At 28.3% G+C, this 24,118-nt stretch overlaps 1 protein-coding gene across 1 annotated transcript in view; it reads right to left on the bottom strand.

Annotated features, from left to right (window-relative positions):
- The window catches only part of LOC129981290 (low-density lipoprotein receptor-related protein 4-like), a 733,213-nt gene that overhangs the window by 87,385 nt on the left and 621,710 nt on the right, over positions 1-24,118 (bottom strand). Inside the window, exons 16-18 of the mRNA XM_056092063.1 lie at positions 20,571-20,758; positions 15,290-15,491; positions 1,307-1,496 (exon numbers count right to left, since the gene is read on the bottom strand). Of these exons, the coding sequence (XP_055948038.1) occupies positions 1,307-1,496; positions 15,290-15,491; positions 20,571-20,758 (580 nt within the window). The remainder of the gene's footprint in view (positions 1-1,306; positions 1,497-15,289; positions 15,492-20,570; positions 20,759-24,118) is intronic.

Genomic DNA, 24,118 nt, shown 5'->3' with positions numbered 1-24,118 from the left:
TTAATAAAGTAATTACATATAAATTATTTCTGATTTACAAGAATTTCGACAAAAAGCTGTGCTCGGTTTGGTTATATTAACGTCCCGTTTGAAGAAACACTAAGGCTATTTTGGGACGACCCTCGCAATTTTGAACCACTGTCAGATGACGAGGACGACACCTGAGCTGGCACCCCCCTCTCCACACCACACCACACCAGCGGGAGGACGTTTGGTCATGACGGATTTAACGTGCTACAGACCCCCTTACACGACGTTTTTTCGGTGGAATCAGGTCTCGATCCTGACACCCTCCGGTTCCGAAGCCGAGACCTTACCAACACGCCACCGCGGCCTTAGCTGTGCTCGGAAAGTGTTTTAAAGCTTGAGAGAAATGATTTTTGTTAAATTTACTGATTAATTATTTGAAAATTTAATAACTTACTCAATAAAATTTAATTATGTCATATTAATTCATAGTAATTTATAATTTATATTAATGATTAATAATTATCTTTTAGAAAAAAAATGTGTCATTACATTTAATTCATTAATTGTTGCTTAAGCAAACACTTCAGTTATTGCTTATCATAATGAATAATGATTCATATTAATTAAAAAATTATTAATAACTGTTTGCAATGATAATCATTTATCATTATCATATTAACTTATAATTCTTTAAATTTATAAAATTATTTATATTAATTATTTATTAATTTAATTATACCTTTACATCTCTAAGCAAAAAGTTTGTTCATTAACTCACTATTTGACCTTTTCATTTATATGAATAGCTAATTATTATCTTTTAGAAAAAAATTGTGTTACTAAATTTAATTTCTTAGTTGTCGCCTAAATGAACACTTTAAAGAATGCTTATAAAGCTGAACAATGGTTCATCTTTAATAACAATTTTTTATCATTTTCATATTAATCGATAATTCGTTAAATTTATAATATTATTCATATTAATTATTTATTGATTTAATAATACCTTTACATTTCTAAGCAAAAGGTTTGCTCATTAACTCATTATTTGGCTTTTTAATTTATATTAATGCTTAATTAAAATCTTTTAGAAAAAAATTCATCATTGAATTCAATTGATAAATTATCTCTTAAGTGAATACTTCAATTAATGCTTTTCATAATGAATCGAAGTTCATATCCATTTAGAAATTATTAATAACTAATTGTAATAATAATTATTTATCATTATCCTATTAACTAATAATTCTTCAGATTTACAATTCATTTATAATAATACTTATTAAATTAATAATACCGTTACATTTCTAAACATAAGGTTTGTTCGTTAACTCACTGTTTGGCCTTTGGCGGTGAAAGACGTGGACATCTAAAAGTATTTCTCTTCCTTGAAGTATAACTCTCCTGTCCTTTCCGGTCACCTTGTTTGCGCTCTGGATTGTGTGTTCGGTCCAGTCTGTCCAGTAGATTGAATCTCCATAAAGAGCTAATCCGAATGGATGCGGCAAATCAAGACTAATCAACACCTACAAAGAAAACAATCCGAAGGTATAAAGAAGTATTTATTTACTTCACGCATATTTACCACAGTCATATTATAGCAATAAATAACTTCAATAACTTATTTGGTTTCAGAAGCGGAAAGAGGAGAAGTCAATAAGAGTGCAACAAATGAAACCAAACTATTAGTAAAAGGTTTGTTAAATAAATCTAGATTTCTTAAACTTCTTAAAAGAAAAGAAAATTCATATCCCTAAATTAAAAAAAAATGAAGCCCAAATTCATTATAAACAAAATGAAATTGAGGAAAGGACCATTTTTCGTAGATTTTTTTAAATTCCCCCTAAACTTTCTCGCATCTCTATAACACAGGTCGTTTTTGATAACGCATGACATTGTGGACATGGAGCAAGGCCGTGAATGCCACGAGAACTCAGATTTTTATTTTCAGGGTTACGCCTACAACAGTTTTGTGCATCATAATATAGTAAAGAAATGCAAGTTTGCAAAACTTTTTCGTTCGAATAAAATCGTTTTGATAGACAACTACAGCTTTATTACAAAATCACATAGGCAATTCCTTTATCAGTACAGTTGAGTTTTTTTAATTATCCGTTATTACGTCTTAATTATGCGTCATTACGATTTAATTATGCGAAAGTATAGACTGAAAATTCTTTGAGATATTTATTTTAAAATTTGATAAATATTTAAAATTTAGATTCTAAACCTGAACCTGAAACCTTTTTATTTTATAATTATACTTGAAAAAACAGACAGACGAACTTTGATTGGATGCTGATCATATTTTTATAGATACAATAAAATTAGTGTTAAGCTCTCGTACCAAATTTTATTCATCTAGCTCAAAACAATTTTGAGTTATTGTATTCTTATACAAAGAGAAATTATTCCAAAAATATATTTTTTTCGAACTCAAAGTGTTCTGAAATGTGAATATAGGCGAAAACCCTTAAATCCGAATATTTGCTAATTACAAAATTTTCTAACACGTGGAATTAAAGTACAAGTTTTTTCTTACATTTTTTCAACATATGTGTTTTTGTAGATGTTTTATGTTAGTATGTATGATGGCTGAGCCGGGAAATTCAATGAGAAAGTCAGCTATAAATAAAATCAGAAATGTTTCCTCCGAGAAATAAAAATAAAAATAGATTTCAAAGCGCAAATTTGGGCTTTAGATACATTTTTCATTACTTATTAAAACCAAAATCAAGCAATAAATTACAAGAAGTCTCAAAATCACATATTAAATTTGATATAATTAAATCATTGCGTTTTTGGATTACCGAGGTTATATGTTTCTGTAAGCAGAGACCAACAGACAGTTGATCATGACTAGGGATTGCAATACCGGTATACCGGGATACCGAATACGGGTATTTTGAGCCATTTGTACAATTTTGTAATACCGGTATTCACAAGTTTAAATACCGGTTTTTCGGTATTTACTAGAAATTTTTAAAATGGTCTCCACTATATGTTCAGGGATGGCGAACATAGCAAAAGAGTATACATTTTTGTTGTTATGTCTCCTTAACGGGCGAAATTAATTAGCTAATTAATGGCTTAATTAATTGCTTAAATCTAAATTAGCGAAACATGGATTATCACTGAAAGAAAATATTGTATCCATAACGGCTGATGGAGCAACAATTATGAAAAAAGTTGGAAAGTTGACTGGTGCAAATCAGCAGTTGTGCTATGCACATGGAATTCAGATAGGAATAATAGATGTATTATACCAATAAAAATAAAGAACAGAAGAATCCAAATACTGTGGATATAGAAACTTCGGATTCCAACTTTGAAGAGAGTAAAAGTGAGAGTGATATTGACAATGAAGATAATGCTAATGACGATGAAATATTAATCTATCAAGAATTGCTTCCTATAATTTATAAAGTTCGAAAAATTGTTAAGATATTTAAACGTTCCCATATAAAAAAGGATATATTACTAAAATATATACTAACAGAAAATAAAACAGAATATATGTTAATATTAGATTCTAAAACACGTTAGAACAGTTTACTTCTAATGATGGAACGATTTTTGAAACTGAGAAATCCCATCCAAAAAGCAATAATCGACTTAAACCTGTAAATTATTTTTTCAGATGGTGAATTCGACTTAATATCCAGAACTGAGTCAGCTCTACTTCCAATAAAACTGACTATTGAGGCATTATATCGGAGAGATTCTAATAACAGCTAATGCAACAATAAATTTCATGTTGCAGTCACTGAAAGAACACCACATATCATTACCAAAAAAATTATATATTACATTGAAAAATCGCACAGAAGAAAGGCATACCGAAATAGAAAATGTCTTATGGTATTTACATAATTATAATGATTTAAAAATTGAAAATGAAAAAGAAGAAAAGAAAAGAACCAGTTCAAATCTGATTAAGTTTAGAGTAAATTTTCTTAAAATTTTTTACCCACAAACCTATCCACATTCAGAAGAATTCGGTTCAATTATCGAAGATTATGATGTCACTACCGTCGATAGTGAAAAGTAATTGTCTCTTGAACAAAAATTAGAATTAGCGATAAATAAAAAAAAAATAAAAAAAAAAATTCAACGAACCAAAATACAATACAGAAATCAGCTATATCCAAAACTATCCGACGAGAAATCGATTTATTTGAAGATGAGGGATTTAGAGGTAAATACTTGAAAAAAAATATATCGCGCATTGCTAACAGTGCCACCAGCTAGCGTAGATGCCGAAAGAGCGTTTTCGACAACTGGTAATGTTTACACCAAATTACTTTTCAGGCTTAATGACATTACAATGGATACATTATGTTTTTTACGATCACATTTCAAAAATTTGTCATAGTACCACAGACTCAACAGTGATATTTACACTTTTTTTTGTGATTTTAATAAATAAGATGTTCCTTTACTTTTTTGTGATTATATACTGTTATAATTTATAAGTTACAAATTATTTTTTGTGATATTTACACTCTCTAACAAAACTGGCAAATAAAACAAAGAAACACCTGTGTTTTCTTTCTTTTTCTAAAATTTCTAATACCGGTATTAAAACCGGTATCGCGGTATTAAGATTTAAAAAATACCGAATACCGGTATTGAAATTTTGGTCCGGTATTGCAATCCCTAATCATGACAGTTCTTGTTGGATTTGGCTCAAAATAATACAGATGTCTACATTATTGATGTTAAATATGTGCACGAAATTCCATCCATCTAGCTCTCTTCATTTTTTAGTTATGGTGTTCATCTGGTTCGAACATTTTAATAGACAGATTTCATGCGAATAGATGTTTCTCAAATTTGTTGGAAATCTATAAATTTAGTGTAATGACCATATACCAAATTTCATCCGTTTAGATCAAAGAATATTTGAACTATCATCGTCACACACCGACATAAATTTTTCAAAAAAAAAATCTGTTTTCCTAACTCAAGGAGCTTAAAAATTGAAGATCCGTCAAAATCTCTTGTTCGAATTCTTTGTCTATTACAATACTTTCTGCATTTTTTATATACGAGAAATTTAAAAAAAAAGTAACATTTCTTAGTTATAATCACTTATGGATAAAAAAGGTTTCTTTCTATTCAATAATATAAGAATGTTTTAACACCTATTCTTATTTCTGAAAAATACAAATAGAATAGTCAAATAGAAGACGAGTCTTTCGCAATGTCTCATGCAACGTAAGCCATTTTAGTTCGAAAACCGCTTGGCACAAAGGGAATACCATGGCAAACAATGGAATGTAATTTAAACTCTGTTGCTGGGAATTGTGATATTGAGTAAATGCTCTTGAGTCAAATAGTTGATAAACACCAGTTTGTCCCGAAATTTGGAGGCGATTATGTACGACAGTAGAGACAAAGAGATTCGCACTTCACTGACTAAATGTTGCATTATATATCCATTTATTAATATTTGAGCATTTGCAATAAAACATTCATTGTAAAATAAGTATACTAGTAACAAATTTGATGATAATCGTTGTTTATTTTAAGAACAATTTACATTAAAATGTATTGCAGACATTAATCGCTTATTAAGGTATAATCGGAATAATTCGCAGAGGACTGATGATTAATAATTATTAAACTATTATCAAGATTCAATAACGTTACCAAAAATTTAATTAATCATCGGGTTGGTCTCCCCAAAGTTTTCTCGCATACCCCCTAATAAACTTGTCATGCCAGAGAACGCCTTGCATGTCACTGCGTTCAATATGAAATATTATTTTTTGGCGTGAATTTAGCATTTTTATTGAATCTATCGTGTCATCCTTGGCGAGTTTTTTGGTGATAATTCCCTGGTATGGGATTAATAATATTACAAAATCGAATTTGTGCTTCATGTACGCTTTCTTAATCAATTTATATTATATATATATATATATATATAATGGTATTTTAATTCTAATTTCAATTTAATTCATTTCCAAGTAAAAAGTTAAATCCTAATTTAGCCCATAGTAACTTCATTCTAAAAATATTCTCTTATTTCGTGATCCAATTCCACTTTTGGTTTAATTAATTCCTTTGTAAAACTAATGCGCCATCAGTACTACGTATCAAATAAAAGTGATACTTTCGTTGCCCTTGTCAAAGGTCAGCATATGTATTCCATCGGCACGTGGCCGGAAATCTTATGTTATATAAGACTAGTGATAATTTGTTTCGCGCTCTTCTGCTTTTGTGCCTTGTCCGCGTCTCTGCTTATAAATAAATTGCTTTCCCGAGATGGATATTAAAGAGAGAATAAAACGAAATTAAAAATACAACGTCTCGTCTATGTCTTCGAACTTGCATTCTGCTTCAACCAAAATAATGTTATATATATATATGACACAAAACTACACTTATCACAAAATACGATATCTAATTTGATATATATATTTAAGTCCTTGCGTTTTTTAGTTTATTGAGTTTACTTGGTTCCAAAAGTGCAGACAGATAGACAGTCAGCCATTTGTTGGGTTTTTTTTTATAAAATTTTGACAAGTGTTCACGCTATAGATATTAATTCTGTGTGCCGAATCTTATATTTTTAGTTTTCTCTTTTGTATTTATAGTGTTAACTTATAATCGAGTATTAACGACGGAATAGCAAAGAATAATGTAATATGGTATATGATCTTTGAACTAGAATTAAGATAAATATCAGATTTCGAAGGACATTCGTCATCGTTTGTTTTTGTGTATATACATATGCTTGCACGGTTAGTAAAAATCGTTAACAACATGATGATTATCATTCAAGACATATTATTTAAATTTAAAATGAACATTAGTAGATTTTGGATTAAACTAAACTGAAAACAAAGGTAGTTATTCCAAATATACTCTTCCTCTCTTTCTTTTGCTATACGGCGAAATTAAACCAGAAACGTAGACCGATACGAGAAAGCAAAGGTAAGATCATTTTCACTGGTTTAATAAAGAAGTTTTAAAATTACAGAATAATTGCGGCAAATATCTCCAAATGAACAGAATTTTAAGTCAATGTAGCTGTTTTCAAAAAACAATGATTTTCTTTAATTTCAAATGTTCAGTATGTCCACAAACAATTGATGGAAAACGAGAAAAGAAAAAACTATTCAGGTTTTTGATTGAAACGGATTTTTTTCAATTAATATGTTTCCCCTTTAATTTCCGCTAATCAGAATGCTTTTAAGATCCGGTTATTTCCCTCAGAGAGACACGAACTATCTATTTGAATGTTCTCAGACTATGCGGTTATTTTAAAAACTGTACAAATAGACCACGTTTGGGGGCACTGAATTTGCTTCAGTTTCAATTTCGCTTCAACATGCTAACAATTATTTATCGTTTTTGTTTGCATATAATATTTCAAAAAACATTAACAACATTAACTATTCTTTGGATAAATCTTATTAATAATTTGGGGAAAATAATCAACGTAGGTTTGAACAAATGTGCAAATACATTTTCAGAATGCTGTTATCAGTTTAACTAACAATTAGAATGCTTTTCAGACAATCACTTTATTCTCTTATAATTATAGGGCATTAAAAGTCTAAAATTAATTATATCCTATCAGGATGAAAATATGGTGCACTTCAAATATATAACTAAACTTTTCTTTGTGAGAGTTTGCACATCATTCCAAAAATATTATAATTTATTGAAATGTATAAAATATTATAATATGAAAATTAAAAATGATTTATGTGAAATCTCAGAAAGGAGCTAGAAATATTAGTAGCCAAACTGATTACTCAAACTGAATTCCGCCTAGTAATTCAAAGGTTAAAAATTATTCATTTTTAATTACTTATTCTTAATTTACATAATTAAATTAATTTTCAAAGAATTGCTATATAATCCTACAATTTCGACATAGGTCATAGAATGGTCAGACACTTATCAGTCTGAATAAAATATTTAACACAATATGTGTATTTGAAATTTTAGTTATTTGTGTAGTACGTAATTTATGTAGCATTCATTATTTGTGCAGTATTCCTTATTTGTAGTATATTATTGTTGTAGCATTCGTTATTTGTGTAGTTATCTATTGAAAATTGAAAGCATAAAACACTCAATGATACTTGGAATAGACTATATCTTTAGAAGAACTCTAAAAGAAGAAAAAAAGACATCTGCAACTGTTTGAGAACTTTAACTATTACATTCTCTAGTCCCAACTCTCGTCTTGAGAAGTATAAAGACTATCATATTGCTGTAGACAGAAAGTGCCAACAAATTGGTCACTTCAACTCAATTAGATTCTTGCCTTTAATCTTTTCTTCTTTAAGAAAAAGAAGAAGGTTCGCGTTTCCTGACCAGAATTACCAGAGAAAAAAAGTCCATAGAAGCGAAAGTTAATTGTAGATAAGTGCCGTCGAGTTGTTATTTTGAAAAACCTGACCGGAATTTCATCGAATCGGATCTCCAACCAGAGGAAAAGAGTAATTCGTTGATTGCTCAGTTAAAGTCGGTATAAGGTTGCCACGAACATTCTCCGCTTTCCACGTATCGTGTTGAAAAGTGACAAGAAAAGGCCGATAAAGTAGATTACGATTCTTCGGAGCAATTTTTTTTATTTGCTCGGCGGATTTATTTGTACTTCGTAAAAGTAGTTTCTCAAGTTAGTTTCGGGTGAAATATAGAACAGCCATTGGGTTCTTGCTTTATTTGTTATTTATTGATGGGTCAATGAACCACATTTTTTTGATGGATCGCTCAGGAGAAAAAGAATTCTTTCGCCTTAAAAAGCATTTTAGAAATTGAAGATTCGGTTTTTAATAAGTTAATGGGAATTTATTACTTATAGGGATTACTGATTTAAAATAAAATCAATTATAAGAAATCGAGACATTGAATCGCTATTTATACAATTGTATTGTTATAAAACATTCTATGGAAGCATTGGTCAATTATTTTAACAGCACACTTAGATTTTAGCTGATTGATGCATGTTGCTATAGACTTCCCTGAATTCGGTAAACGTATTTTTGGAAAATATCTGTCCGTCTGTTTGTCTCTGACAAAAATAATTTCAAAAACTATGAGATAGAGAACTGATATTTGTTTTATGGTCTCTACACCAATTTTGTGAATTTTATCATATTTTGAGGAAATTCCATTCAGTGGAAGTCCGTTTGTCCGTCTGTTAATATAAGCTAATAATCTCACAATAAGTGGGAAAGAATTACCAAAATATTAAATAGATTTTAAATAGCTGCCAAGTCAATGACTTCTGGAATTGGCGACAAACTGGGCGCCTAACTTTATCTACAAAAATAAAAGTTTCAGCAAATGCAAGAAGTGGCGACATTTTTATTAGGGAACAAGATTCGTAGATCCTTCCAGAAAATTCTAGAATTTATCATAGAGTTTATATAAGCGGAATATGCAAGCTACCATTTGATCATCTCTAATTTTTTGTGAATTGTAGAACTAAAATGTCTAAATTTTTATGAATTGTAGAACTAAAATGTCAAAATTTTTGTGAATTGAAATTATTGTAATAATTTTCTACGTTCGTACGAGAGGTTTAAGAGTTGATCGTGGAGCGAAATCTCTATATTTGCACAATGAGCGGCTCTGTATGTTTATGTTGTGAATTTTTGTAAGTGTTATTATTCGTCTATGTCTTGGTTTTATTTTTTCTGCTAGTGTTTCGTGATTTCTTGTGAAGAAAGGCACCCTTATGTTTTGCATTACAAAATGTTTGTTGACTTTGAGATGTTTCAGAGGTACTACATTACAAATATCACGATATTTATCTGTGATGATGAAGGCAGCATAAAACTTTTCCATTAGTAAACTGTGTCCATCATCCCAAACCACTATAGTGTGATCAATTATTCGCAACAATGTAGCAATCTAAAATCATTAGCAATTAAATTCCATTGCCAGATTTTAATTGTTAGAACCTGATTTTAAGTAGGCACGGAATCTTTGGCACAAAAAAATGCTAAAGTCAATTCTGAACATACTTTATAAGATACAATATTTAAAATAAAAAAGTACAAGATAAAGTTACTAATTATTACTTACTAATCTCAGCTAGATATATTTCTTTTCTATATACAGTTCAAGCAACCTTGGGTGCGAACCAAATAATGCAAATGTAATGGTTAATGTGATTAATAAATTATTATTATTAACAACTGATTAAATACATTGATAGTCATTAAATTCTAATGCTGAAATTTATTTTCATTACATTGTATTCCAAACGCTTGTGTGCTTCATACTTCATTATTTGGATATTCATTATATGGATATTTTTTTTAAAAAATTGATGAATTCTTATCTTTGACAATAATAAAAAATTAATTAATGGCCAAACTTTATTCACGATAAATAAATGCCAAGGTTTATTAATTTGCTGATTTCAGGAATGCACCCTAAATTAAATCTCCTACTCCAATCATTAACCTCTCATTATTGCCATTAATTTTGAGTTATTGATAGGAAACTCAGTCATTCTCCTAAGATGAGATGATGCAGAAATGAAAAAAAAAAAAAAAAATGACCATAAAATATTAATTTATCAATCGATTTTTTTCTAATAAATGGAAAAAATATTAAAATAAAAAACCTGATTATATTTTGTGTGATATTTTAATAGAAAATGGTATCTCAGAAACTATATAAATAAAACTATCACTGAATTGTTGAGACTATTTTTATTTTATTTTTCGAACTATAGCTCTGCTGATTTAAACTATGATTTGTACGAATTAATAGCTATACTTACAAATAAAATACCGGACAAATGAATAGCCAGAAAATCTGCATAACAGAATACAATGGGTTTTATGTAGTTTAGAGGATAAGTTTTTACTCTCACATTATAAATAATGGATGTTATAATAAATAATAATACCCATGATTACATTAAATTCATTCTAATGCCGAAAGTCATTTCCATTATTTTCTCACGAATTATATATAAGGGATGTTATAATAAATACAAATAAGAAGTACTACTTGAAAGCATCCAAGAATAAAATAATAGAGCAGAGCAAGTACTTAACAATTGCACTAGTCCTTCATAAATTTGATTTTAGACGAATTCTTTTCATTTAAAAAATAAAAAAAAACCATTCTTTTCATAAAAAAAACATTCTTTTCATAAAAAAAAAATGAGAACTGTTTTTGTTTTAAAATTTTCAAGGACACGATTTTTCACCTTCAAGTTCAAGATATATATATATATATATATATATATATATATATATATATATATATATATATATATATATATATATATTTAGCGTTTTAATTTAGATCACTTTCCACTGTACGATAAGATGTTTTATAACCTAAATATAAGTGCAGTCATTTATAACAAAAATAATGTAGGTGCTTGTAAAGTTAAGGGAATGAGCGAAATTCAATGTAGTCTACTTAAAAAAAATTATCTGACAGATTTTCTTTTTCGGATAATTTTCTGATCATGAAAAATAATACAAATGATCACAATGACTTTACAAAATCAATAATCAGCACCTGATTAGAGTATAGTTACATTACAATTCGCTGATTAATCAGATGAGATTTTGTTGTTTCGTTTCATTGTCGAGCAATTCCGTAAATATTCTTAAACTCCTAAATTGTTTTCAACTTATATATACCTCCCATTGGCTACATTTTGATTTCAAATATCATTTTGAAATTTTTGTTATTATTATCATTATTTACATTTTCTTACATTTAAAAAATTCTTAAAAATCTCTGAATATAAATTTATCTTTTACAACAGATTTTTAATTATTGTTGTTTTATATTTTTTTCTTTAAAAAAAGAAAAAGAAATATGTTTAATTTTATAAATGAAAATTTTTATCACAGTTATCTTAAACTTCGTATACTTAGTATCTTAGTCAAATATATAAACTTTGTATATTTGACTTAATTCAAAGAAATTTATTGAACTTCATGTTTTAAATAAAAACGGGAATTGAAAAACATACTGAATTGACCAAAAGAATTTATATTCATACTGCAAAGAAATCTTTTATTACTTATGACTGACGGCTTACAGTTATACAATTGAAAACTTTTCACTTTCAGCCTAGGTTATGAAAATAGTAAGTATCGAATATACATTGAATCTAAACTGTAAGGTAAAAAAAGATTGTATCAGATTGCCAAGATCGTATCAGATCAACCCTATTGCCAGTCTTTAGTCAGTAGGAATTTCGAAAAATCTGTACAAGCATATATATATATATATATATATATATATAAAGGTGACAAATGAAAAGGCAAACTTATAAAAAGAAGTACATAATGGTTACACGTACGACCCGTGTTATATCAAGGCAGTGTCCAAAGAAATCTATCGCACTTTTAACCACAAAATTCAATACATAGCTATGAAATTACAGGCAAAAATATTTAACATTTTTGGGGGGTTTTGGAAGATTTGTTTAAGAATTTTCCGGAATTATTAATTTTGATAGCAGCTAAGGAAAGTACATATATCATCGGAATAAAGTATTCATTTATCGCAATAGAATATTCATTGATACTGCAAGGTGTACTACAAGGTATGAAGCGTCTAATAATTACAGATTCAGATAGAAATCATCGAAACGAATATTTTTATGTATAACATGTGGGGTCCCTGAATATAGTGTCATAATCTAATTAAGGTGTCAAGCACGGCTTATGAAACTTCAAGAAATGAGGAAAAAGTGAAAAAAGTAGCAATCAGTATTTATTCAGAACTTTTAAAACAACAGATTTTTTAAATATCGGCTATTCGAACAAATGACATGGTGAAGTCTCGAATAGAAGTTCGCAATTCTTTTCTGCAGACTTCTGTTCTAATTTCCTTGACTTCGGTTTCAATTGCTGCTCTCAAGTCGTCTAATGTTGAGAGTTGCGTGAGATATACTGTGCTTTTCAGACGTCTTCATTAAAAAGCCGCATGGATTAAGATCCGGGAAGTAAGGTGGCCACTCCACACCATTGTCTGTTTTCGTAATGGAATCTAACCATATCTATCTATGGTAAAAATGTAATGATAAGGGATCGAAGTTTCGCTGATTGCGGTGAAGTCACCATCATGCATAAACCAATAAGCACTTATTTTATCTATGCCATGCAAGAATGGGATGACACTGTCATTCAGCACGTCAAAATATGCTTCACTGGTGACATTTTTGATAAAAAGAATTAGCCCAATGTTGCCCTCTCACACCAAACTGTGAGCCTATGTGGTGGAGTAGCCTAACTATTGAATGATGAGGATTTGCAGTGGCCCAGAACCTCCAATTATGTTTGTTAACATATCCTTTCAAGTAGAAGTGCACCTCATCACTGTACCAGATCCGATTAAAAATCAATTTCGCCATATTCAACCTTATTAATCATCGTGTTTGCAAAATCAAACCTCCTTAAACCATCCAATCGGCCAATAATTGACTGATTGGAACAGAGTCGCATCCGTCCTCATTATCCGATGACATAAATCTGAATTGTTACCTAGAGAAGCTTCCAAGTTGTTCAATATTTCTATGTATCATAATTTTGAATATAAACTGTCGGATTGGTAATTAACGTTCTTCGTGTAATTAGACTTTGATACTTTATTCGGGGACCTCACATGTTGTGCATCAAAATACGAGTATAGAAGTGTTCTATCCGAATCTGTAAATATCAGACGCTGTATACCTTGTGGGACACCCTGTAGTTTTAAAATTGTGATATAATATATAATTAAAATTGTGATAAATATTCTTGAATTCTAATTTTGTTTCAAATGTATTCAATTTATTTAAAAACTTTTAAGAATTAAAATTCCTGCATCCGACATTCTAATCTCTATGTCTTTTCCAAATCTACTGGAAAACTTTTCACTAAATTAAAATATAAATGGACGATATGATTTTATTTTATTTATTTTTAATTCTTTTTCCCCGTGAATTCGAAATTTCTCTTCCCAAATAGATATGCGTCCCGGAAAGGTCAAAATAATTCTTCTTCTTCGTTTTATTTATTCTTATTTGTTTTCACTTATCCTCCCAATCTTGACTAGGTAAGAAGTCAAATAATAATTCAAACTATCTTGGAAATTATTTCTATACAATATGAATTTTAATAGTATAGCTAGAAGCATACTTTCAAATTTTATTCTCTCTCTTTTTGTAACATGATCTCATTTTTGTTTAGATTTCTATCAGCTGCATTTAGCACACAATATCACTGTCACGGACAAAATAAACGTGAAAAATCAGCAATATTTTTGTTTGTTTTAAATAAGTTTCCATAAAATTATATATAAGTTTGTGACTACGATTTCTCTGATTATTCTCATGAGCAACAGCATATAAGTATTGCTAGTTAAAATGTTTAAGAAATCAATAATATCTAATGAATTATCAATTTGGAATAGGTATTTAAAAATAATATGCTAACCCTAAAAGCTTGTATTCAGGATGCATTTGGACGCTTCCGAATTGCTTTCACTAATAAGTACCTTAAAATCTAATATATTTTCTTTCAGACAAAATGAGGCGAAATATATTTAAAAAGGCATTGAATAAGTTATTTCATTTTTTAAAAATTTAGTAACAGTGATACTCTAATAAGGCTCTGAAATGCTTTTAATTTTCATTCAAATAAAATAAAAATGACTATTTTAAATCACACTTTCTAAAAAATAAAATTAGTTTTTAATTTGAAAACTTTACTTTATTTTCATACTACCCAAACATATTTCTAAAACTCTGAAGTAAACTACCTCAGATACAGATATTTGTCTAAATAAAAGAACTCAGATTTCAGATCGATAGAATATCGTAATAATATTCGATAAAAATAAAACTTATTCTCCCCCTTAAAAGTATAAAATGCGTTACTCTGAGCTCTGGAACTTTTGTCTTACCTGTGTTTAAAAAATGTCAGTTTTGATTGCCTAATATACAAAATTATTTCACATATAAAATTATAAATAAAAACTTAAAATTTAAAAATAGTACAGAAATGATAATAAAAAAGTGTAAAATAGCACCCAACGCTTTATCTAGCTAAATTCGAACAAAAGTTTCTATATTTAACTCTGATGTAACATCTTTCATTGACTCTCCCAAACTTTTCCTTGAAAAAAAATACTGTATACAAGTGATACGGCCGATTCTTTTTTATTTGTCCTTTTCAGTAGAATATCACTACAATCCAAGATCGAAGACACTCGAAATGAAACGCAACATACAATCAAATCGATTCTATAGAATCTTTTTTTACACAAGCCTGTGGATTTTCTGGTCAATCAAGTCTTAATCAGTCTGAAGTGCACCCACCTGTCTATTTCGTCCGTCGTAGTCACTCATTTCTAGGGTTCTGGTCTTTGCGTCTGTCCAGTACAGTTTTTTCCTTTGTTGGTCGATGGCGAGACAATTGGGCCACGTGATGTTCTGGTCGATGACCACCGTCCGTTGCGATCCGTCCATTCCTGAGCGCTCGATTTTCGGATAATCACCCCAATCCGTCCAGTACATAAATCTAAGGGCGAAAATGGATCAAATGATATCGGCAGCGTCCGATATCGATGTGATAAGGCGAATACTAAGGAAGATTAATGTCATGGAAGCACCAGTTTATGGATTTACTCAATTTTGTTTGGTTGGTGGGCGTGCACAATTAACTGGATTGTAGATCATGCGTCCATTCTTTGTGGGAGGACAAAGGAGTGTGGTTATCTTCAACATTTTTGTGTCCTCTATCGGTTTTGGCATTAATTATATTAGTATCACTAAAAGAGACTGTCCTGGGATATTAATTTTCATTTTCTGTTTAACTGAATCGGGAACGGCTAATGCATTTTTATATGAAGTATGAATATACTTCCGATTGTGGAAAAAGTTTCAGCTCTTATTTGTTTCGCTCAGATGATATAAAAGCGTTTCAAGATTCATTTATTCTTTTTGGCTTAGGTTCCAAATGGCACGATTTATTTCAATGAATACTAAATCAATTAATTAAAAAAAGTAAATCATTGGAGCAATGAGGACGATGACCCCACCGTAGCATGTCAGATTTCCTGAAGCATAATTTGGTGCCTGCCATGGAATTCTAGACGCCAACTAATGGAATGGTGAAGTTTATGCAAAAAAGAACCCAAAACCTATTTGGAAAATGAAATTATCGGGCGAAATTAAATATTTATTTATATAAAATTCATACGAAATGGTAAATAAACTCAAGTAATTTAATTTGCTAGACTGTTTCATCCATAGTGGTCATATTATAATTTATAAAATTCAAGTGGAATAATCATTTTTTATTTCATGTCCGTTTGGAAGAAAATACACTAAAAATATAATTCTTGTTTAAGAAATGATATCACCGATTTTGCTTAAATTATTTATTGGCAAATGTAAACATAGATCATCTTACACATTTAATTTATACTCGGAAACCTTTCTATTGTGGGATGAAAATTCAGAATATTTTGCGTGAATGAAAAAAAAAGAGAATCTTAAATAAGTTGTTCCTATTTACCCTTTCAAAAATTAATTTTAGTTGTTCGGAAAGATCTCCTCCGATATTTCTATGACAAAAAATCAATTTCTTATAGTGCGAAGACGCTGCTGTCATCGAATATCATTTTCGTTTGTTTGGAAATGATTTACTTTTACTGCCACCGTGTGAGCGCTAGATTTATGGCAGCGTTTATGAACTGTTAAATTCTTATTTTGAAACAAATAAAAAAAATTTGCCTAAGAATAAAAAAAGTTAAAAAATAGTGGTACAGTAGATTAAATTTAACAATAATAATCTTAATACATTAAAATTTTTGATTAATAACAACTGCAAAAGATGCTGCGCTGAAACGAAATTGATATTATTTAAATGATAAAATTAATAAAAGAATTTTAAGATTGTTTAATAATATTTTTTCATTCAGAAGTTGGTGAAACGTTTCTCTCTAGAAATCTCTCAGAAGTTACTACAAGAAAAAAAAATCGCAATTTGGATTGACTTTTGATTAATTGAATATTTAATTAATTTTTGAACTTTGAATATATAACAACTTTCTTTCTTTTTTTAAACTTTGAATATAAAACAACTTTCTTTCTCTTGTCTTAAATAATAGTTCAATAAAATTAGTTTGAATTCAAACGAGATGTTTAGAAAGAGATGAGAAGTATATATATATATATATATATATATATATATATATATATATATATATATACATAGCCATAATGACTTCTATTTATATTAAGATGTCAAAAAAAAGTATACACCACAACGTCACATATAAATTCTGCAAATCTTTTTTTTTTTTTCCTTTTTATTTCATTCTATGAAACTAAAGAATGTTAAGTTCTCATAATTAATTACCTTTTCAAATCAAAAGTGGTGCAACAATGGCAAAGGCATTTTGGTTTTACTGATCTTCTTCGGTGTTCTATCAGAAATGAGTTAATCAACTTGCAATCAAATGGTCAATGGCTTTATATTGTGCTTCCATTACCAGTTGATATAATAGAGCCGTTTATTTTAGTAGTGTTTATAAAATCTTCTCCACTAGTAATTTTTTGATTGATTTTGATTCGGCTTTTGTAACATTGTAGGATGCGCAACGATTGTCAATAATCGATTACTAATTGATAATATTTCTGAATTTTTATCTTTACATTCATTTGATTATATATATATATATATATATATATATATATATATATATATATATATATATATATATATATATATATATATATCCATCTGATATTTATACTCGTTTGATTTCTTTACACATCTTCTTCGATGTTCTATCAGCAATGAGACAACTGAATTTTATATATAGGAGAAAAATGGATTCTAAAATCATATCAATTTTGTTTTAAATGATTATAACGGTATGCAGTAGAAAATCTACAAATCTCTATTAATAATAAATTACAATGTGTGTGTATTGAGCGTGTATGTAATGGCAGAAAAATTGAAACAAAAAGGCGCCAAACATAACGAAGTATCTAATTTGAAAGTAGAAGAAATTAAGCAATAAAAGAATTAAAGCATTGCAAATGGGGAAATAGTTTCTAAATTAAATTTAAACTCTAGTTAAATGAAATTTAGTCAAGGAAAAAAGTTTGTTTACGAAAAAAATACAAAAAAAAATGTAGGTAAAAGTATAAGAGACTAGATTTTTTATGAAGGGATTTAATATATTCATTTATTCTAATTCATTAAATGGGCATCTGCAAATAACTGTTGTTATGATGGATATAGTGGATCTTTCATTTATACTTTCAACTTGCAAAAGAATAGTTTGTGCTTTCAATAATTGTTTTTTAGCTTTTATTGATACATTATTAGCACCTTGACATATGAATTTATTTAATTCTCATAATTGGATGGCATATCCTAATTGGGACATTTATTACTATTTTAATTCCTATAATAGTATATGGTGTTTTGAGATATTGAAGAGTTTCTGAGCGGTTTTTACATTTTTAATTACTTAATATTTTCATTTATATGCGGATTTAAAAATAAAATTCAGTAATTTTATTCAAAAGATTTAATTATTTATTACTTAAAAATTTTAAAGTATGCCAGATATTAATTTTCATTTTTGGTTCAACTGAAATTTATTTTTCTAATTTTGCATAATTCCCGAAAGTGAGTCCAGATTTTTTAAAGAAATAAATAATTCTAAAGTGACACTGGAAATTATTTTTAGAATACGGAAGTTTTAATTATCCATGTACTAAATTCAGCATTTAAGCTTTAATCATTCATATTAAATGAATTGTTCTTTCCTAAATTTAACGTTTCTGTAACGTTCTTTGCAATATAGTATTAAATATATTTCATTTCAAAGAATGTTTTTTATGTTACAAATCTATTTTTTGCTATACATTATATTATTATATGATTCATCTAAACTCCTTACTAAAAATAAAAATATGAATATGTTATTACCTTTAAAGAACCTCAACATTTTATTAAAACTGCAATAAAATCCCATGTGACTCAAATAATTGCAGGAAATTTTCATTTTTCCATTTTTATAATAATATACATTATTCCATTTCGAATTATTAGTATTCATATTCTTTTCCTTTTAGAAAATCATGTTACTGATGTAATTAAAGAAATAAAATAAATGCAGGTAGACCATATTTACGAATAAAATTCCCTTTAATTGTTTGAAATCTGATAAAATGCGCAACGAACTAGAAATGTGTGTCATTACTTTTTCGTTTCATGGTTCCTCAAATTACCCATTATTATTGTTTTCTTCCTTTTTAAACTATAATGACTTCGTTAAAGAAATAAGCGTATTAAGCTTATTAAATTACCTATTTCATTTGATTTATTTCCCAGAAGCATTCATATTCTAAATGCCACACATTAGTTGAATTTATTTCTATTTCAAATGCTTTATATTTCATCTTATTATTTATGCTCATTTAATGCTTTTTATATACGTTTAACATTTGTCTGAATTAGTATCAAATGTTTTCATTTCACGTAAAAGGGCATTATTATAACTGGCTAAGATAACTGGGTTATATAACCGAGTTTTATTGTCACAGAGAAAAGGTTGGCAGTTAAATTTATAAAAGACTAAATAATAAAAAAGGAAATATATATATCTGCTAAAATGGATATAACATTATGGATTTAGTTTGAAATAATAAATGGAAGGAAATGCATTTTATAAATAATTGAATTCTATTTTTTATGCATACCTTCTCCTTTAGAAACTGTAACACACAGCCTATATATTAATTGTACAGTTACTTATTAAATTTAAAATGCTCTCAAAATCGGTATCTTAGAATTTTATTTCTTTGCATTAGACTTAGTTTATAATTAAATAAATTATTTTCCTTTAAATATTCTAAAGATTATAAAATTTCCGAACTAAAAGTTTAAAATTTAAAAGTAGAAAAGGAAAGAGTTTTACAATATAAAATAATCACATTGTTTAACTAAAAGTTAAAGAAATATAGACTCTTTCACAGAAGGAACATTTTCTAGTTATGCAGTAACATTTAATCAATATTGCATAGTTTTAATTTTTGTATGTTAATAATATCTATTTTTTGTTTTATAAATGTATAATAATGTTAAAAAAGCTGTTTTATAAGAAAATATCAAGTATTTTGGCTGTAAATTTATATTTTTGAGTTTGATTTATAGTTTTTAGTTTTTTCTTGGATTTCTATTTTAATAAAAGCATGGACTTCACCCTTTTAGGGATTTTTTATTAAATAAAGTAATATATACTATGAAATATATAATACACTTCAATTATATTCTATTGTTTATCATTAGTGATAAAGAGCAGTTAATGGTTTTTCATATAAAGTAAATTTTAACAGCATTTTTTTAACAAGTAGAATTTTTAGAACAAATTTGGTACGTTTTTTACTGTTTAAATTATAAACCATTACAAAGTCAAAAAGTAGCAAAATTATTGTCATTTGCGTTTGTATTCTTTTATAATAAGAAAGTTACACTTATAAAGCGTGATGAAAAAGTTTTATACTTATGATAAAAAAAAACTGGTTTTATAAAAAAATAACTTTTAAGAAAATGCAAACAGAAATTTTATCTTACCCTGTAGCTGGATCAACAACAATATCTCTAGGTTTTCCAAGATTTTCCCATATGATTATGGCTCGCATGTTACCATTAAGATTCGCCACTTCGATTCTGTGAGTCCCAGAGTCCGTCCAGTACAATTTGCGAGTCACCCAATCTAAGGCCAGACCATCTGGACTCTCAAGTGTGTTCTCTATCACTATCTGGAACAAGAGAATCAATGCTTTGTATAAATGCAAATATTAAATAAATGAAATAATTATAATTTAATTTAATTATATTAATGTCCCTTGAAGCAATACTTGAAGGACTATTTCGTTACGGTAACTAGTTTGAATCGATATCAGATGACAAGGAGACATCTGAGATGGCAATCCTTATTCGAAATTTCTTCACCAAAACGACAGCTATCATTTGGTTCGTATGGATTCTACGTGCTCCAGAACTGTTCAAGCCACGGATCTTTGATGAACCGGATTTTGTTCCTATGCCGAAACTTTAACATCTGTCCACCGCGCCTTCATTTCTTAAACAAAATGCTTATTTGGAATATTTTTTCAAGAACTGTAAAAATTATTTACAACATTTTTCAATTAAATATGCTTGATTCAGGATTTTTTTCTTTAACTGAATATATTTGAAATTAATGATTTTCATTTTTTATAATGAGCATTGTATTAAATAACGTCATTAACCGCTGATGTTAAACATGAAAATTGTTTCATACGTGTCGCGTCTTAGAGACGCCTTTTTTCCCTTTCCAGCTGTAGTTTCCATGGAAACCAGCGCATGCGCAGTTGTTCTAGAACTTTGATTCAGTTTTTTATGTTTAGTTATTCAGATTGTAATGTCGAATTAGACATGTAATGGTGAGTATCTTTGTATTGGTGTGTCTTTTTCGTGTTCGTCAATAAATACCAGTCTGTGTTTAATGATATATTTGATTATTGAAAATTAGAAAATAGATCATAGATAATTATAACCACTGAATCACATTAGATTTAGAATTGCGCTATTTCACTTAGATGTAGTTGTTGAAAGCTTTGGTCTCCACATAGACATCACAATATTTTTGCTCTTATAATAAAAATCAGTCCCTGTCAGCGCTGTTATTCAATAACTTTAAAGTCACGTGAGTTCTAACTTCGAACCTTACTTTGCAATGTTACTGGCAATTTCTGATGAGGTAAAAATGTAAAATAGGTAATATTGGTGTTACTAGGTATTATTATACATAATGAAATTAAGAAAAATCTAATTTCTCTTAAGAATAAGAGGAAATTAATAAATTTTCAGTTGAAACTCAAGTTTTTCTATAAATTTATATGAAATGCTTACATAAAAAAACCTTTTTTTTTCTGAAAAGAACTGTCAATAATTAATATAATTTTTCATTTATTCAAAATTTAATCTGTAGGATGCAAATTTGCTTTAAAAATTATGACCTGTGCTCCCGTGGAGGAAAAAAATTGCAATTAATTTTCGTACAGATTGACAAACACTCTAGTGTTAAGTTAAATTTAATTTTTCATTGAAAGAAATATTTTTAGATTAACAACTCTATACATTTAAATGCTGCTTATATATGATCAGTTTTAAATAGGTAACAATTCTTTATCTATGACTTATAGATTAGAGGCCTGTTTCAAATTTAATAAATTCGTCCGAGAATACATATTAGATGATTTCATATTACTCAAAATTCTTACATTGCAGTAGTACACACTTAATAATCATCATATAGAATTGTTGAAAACCCATGAAAGGAGAATTTATTAAATTCAGTTTTTGATTTTGCTATATCAAAAAATAAAATTATAAATATCAGACATTTTAAAATTTAAAAAAAATGGAAAATTATGGGGTAAAAATTCTGGATTGTAATAACATCTAGAATGACATCATTAAGTTGTCTTTCAAAGAAGCCAACGAACAAGAACAAACAGTAGATATGTTTGAAACCGTATATTACATGCATTATTTAAAACAACTGAAAATTTCAAAAAGAGATATTTATTAATCCCTCCCCATTTTTATTTTATTTTATTTCATTAAAAATAACCAATACCGATTCTCTTAATTAATATTATTTCCCTATTTCTCTAAAAATTTGAACCAAGCAGTATTTAGAAATCACTGCTAATTCTTCATTTAACGATTTAAAGGAAGGTGAATGTAAATTAAGAAAGCATTTTTAATTAATAAACGTCTTTAAAATATTTGTTCATTAACTGTATTTGACTCTTCACCTATCAACAAGATCACTGAAGGAAGTTACCCATTATTTTGAAACTATCCTTTCAATTAACGAAAATTATTTAAGTTATTAATCCAGTTTTGTGTATTAAATAAATCATGGAGTTTAGCACATAATAATTAAATTTCTAAAGCAGTCTGAGTAATTAAAAACTACCAAGCAAACACATTCCAAAAACAAAAAAGTAATAATCATTAGTTTCTTTAGGTAATAAATTTCCCTCATTTTTTCACATTTGTTTTTCAGATAAACTAAGCAAATTTGGATAATTTAATTAAGACAAAACGCAGCCCCTATTAAGTGAAAGCAATTTCGGAAACAAAACCGCCACTCTTCAACAAGCCAAAAGCAAACAAAAAGGCCATCAATAACAGTTCGGGCCATTATAGTGTCGTTGCAACATGATTAACTGCCATCATTTTGGCGTGGGTGTGATTACGAAACCCAAAGCAAAATGTCGTAATTAACAGCTTACGAGGTTTGGTTGTGTAATATGAGTCTGAAAGATGATGAACATAAAAGTGGAATATTTTTTTCGTCTTTTATCATCAGAACGAAACTTATAAAATGCAGAAATTATTTACTCAAAAACGGGTAAAAGACAGTAAACATGCTTTTTGTGAATTTAAAGTGACAACTGTCAAGTTTTAATGTATGGTAATATTTTCTAAAAACCTTTATATTCGCTTGATAGTAGGGACAATTTTCGGAATGTTGAAAATATTTGCGGATTAACCCTACAGTGCATCGCGTAGACATTTGTCTACGCATTTTTATTTCCATTTATAAGCTTCTCTTGACTATTCCAAAGGGCAACAATGAGTGCTTGGAGATCCTTTTTGAAATGTATTTTGATAATCATATGCAGAAAAGAATTTCAATTGGAAGTTTGAAAAAATACCAGGATGTCTGTTCTATAAATAGTTCTACCATTAAAAATATTGTCAAAATATTTTTTGGCATTTAAAAAATATACTGATGAAAAGAGACTTTCAATTTTTATTGCAGAATTGATATAATGTGACACTGAGTTATTGTTTAATTGATATTGTAGACATTATTAATATATTATTATCAATATATATTAATAATAGATATATTTTCGATTCATAAATATATATATTCTTCATATTACAAAAGGAGATATTATGCTTTTTTTTTATAATCTATACATTTTAGCAGAATGGTCCGAAAGAATTCGAACATAGTATATGTTTTTTTGTTTGCTTTTTTTAACAAATGGGCTTATGCTATCTTATGCGTTATCGAAACAAAAAACGAATGTATTTCTAAGTGTAGCAAAATG

The sequence above is a fragment of the Argiope bruennichi genome, chromosome 8 (genome assembly GCF_947563725.1).
Source record: "Argiope bruennichi chromosome 8, qqArgBrue1.1, whole genome shotgun sequence".
Lineage (NCBI taxonomy): Eukaryota > Metazoa > Arthropoda > Arachnida > Araneae > Araneidae > Argiope > Argiope bruennichi.
The sequence above is the reverse complement of the archived record's forward strand: the minus strand, read 5'-3'. Positions and strand labels throughout refer to the sequence as shown.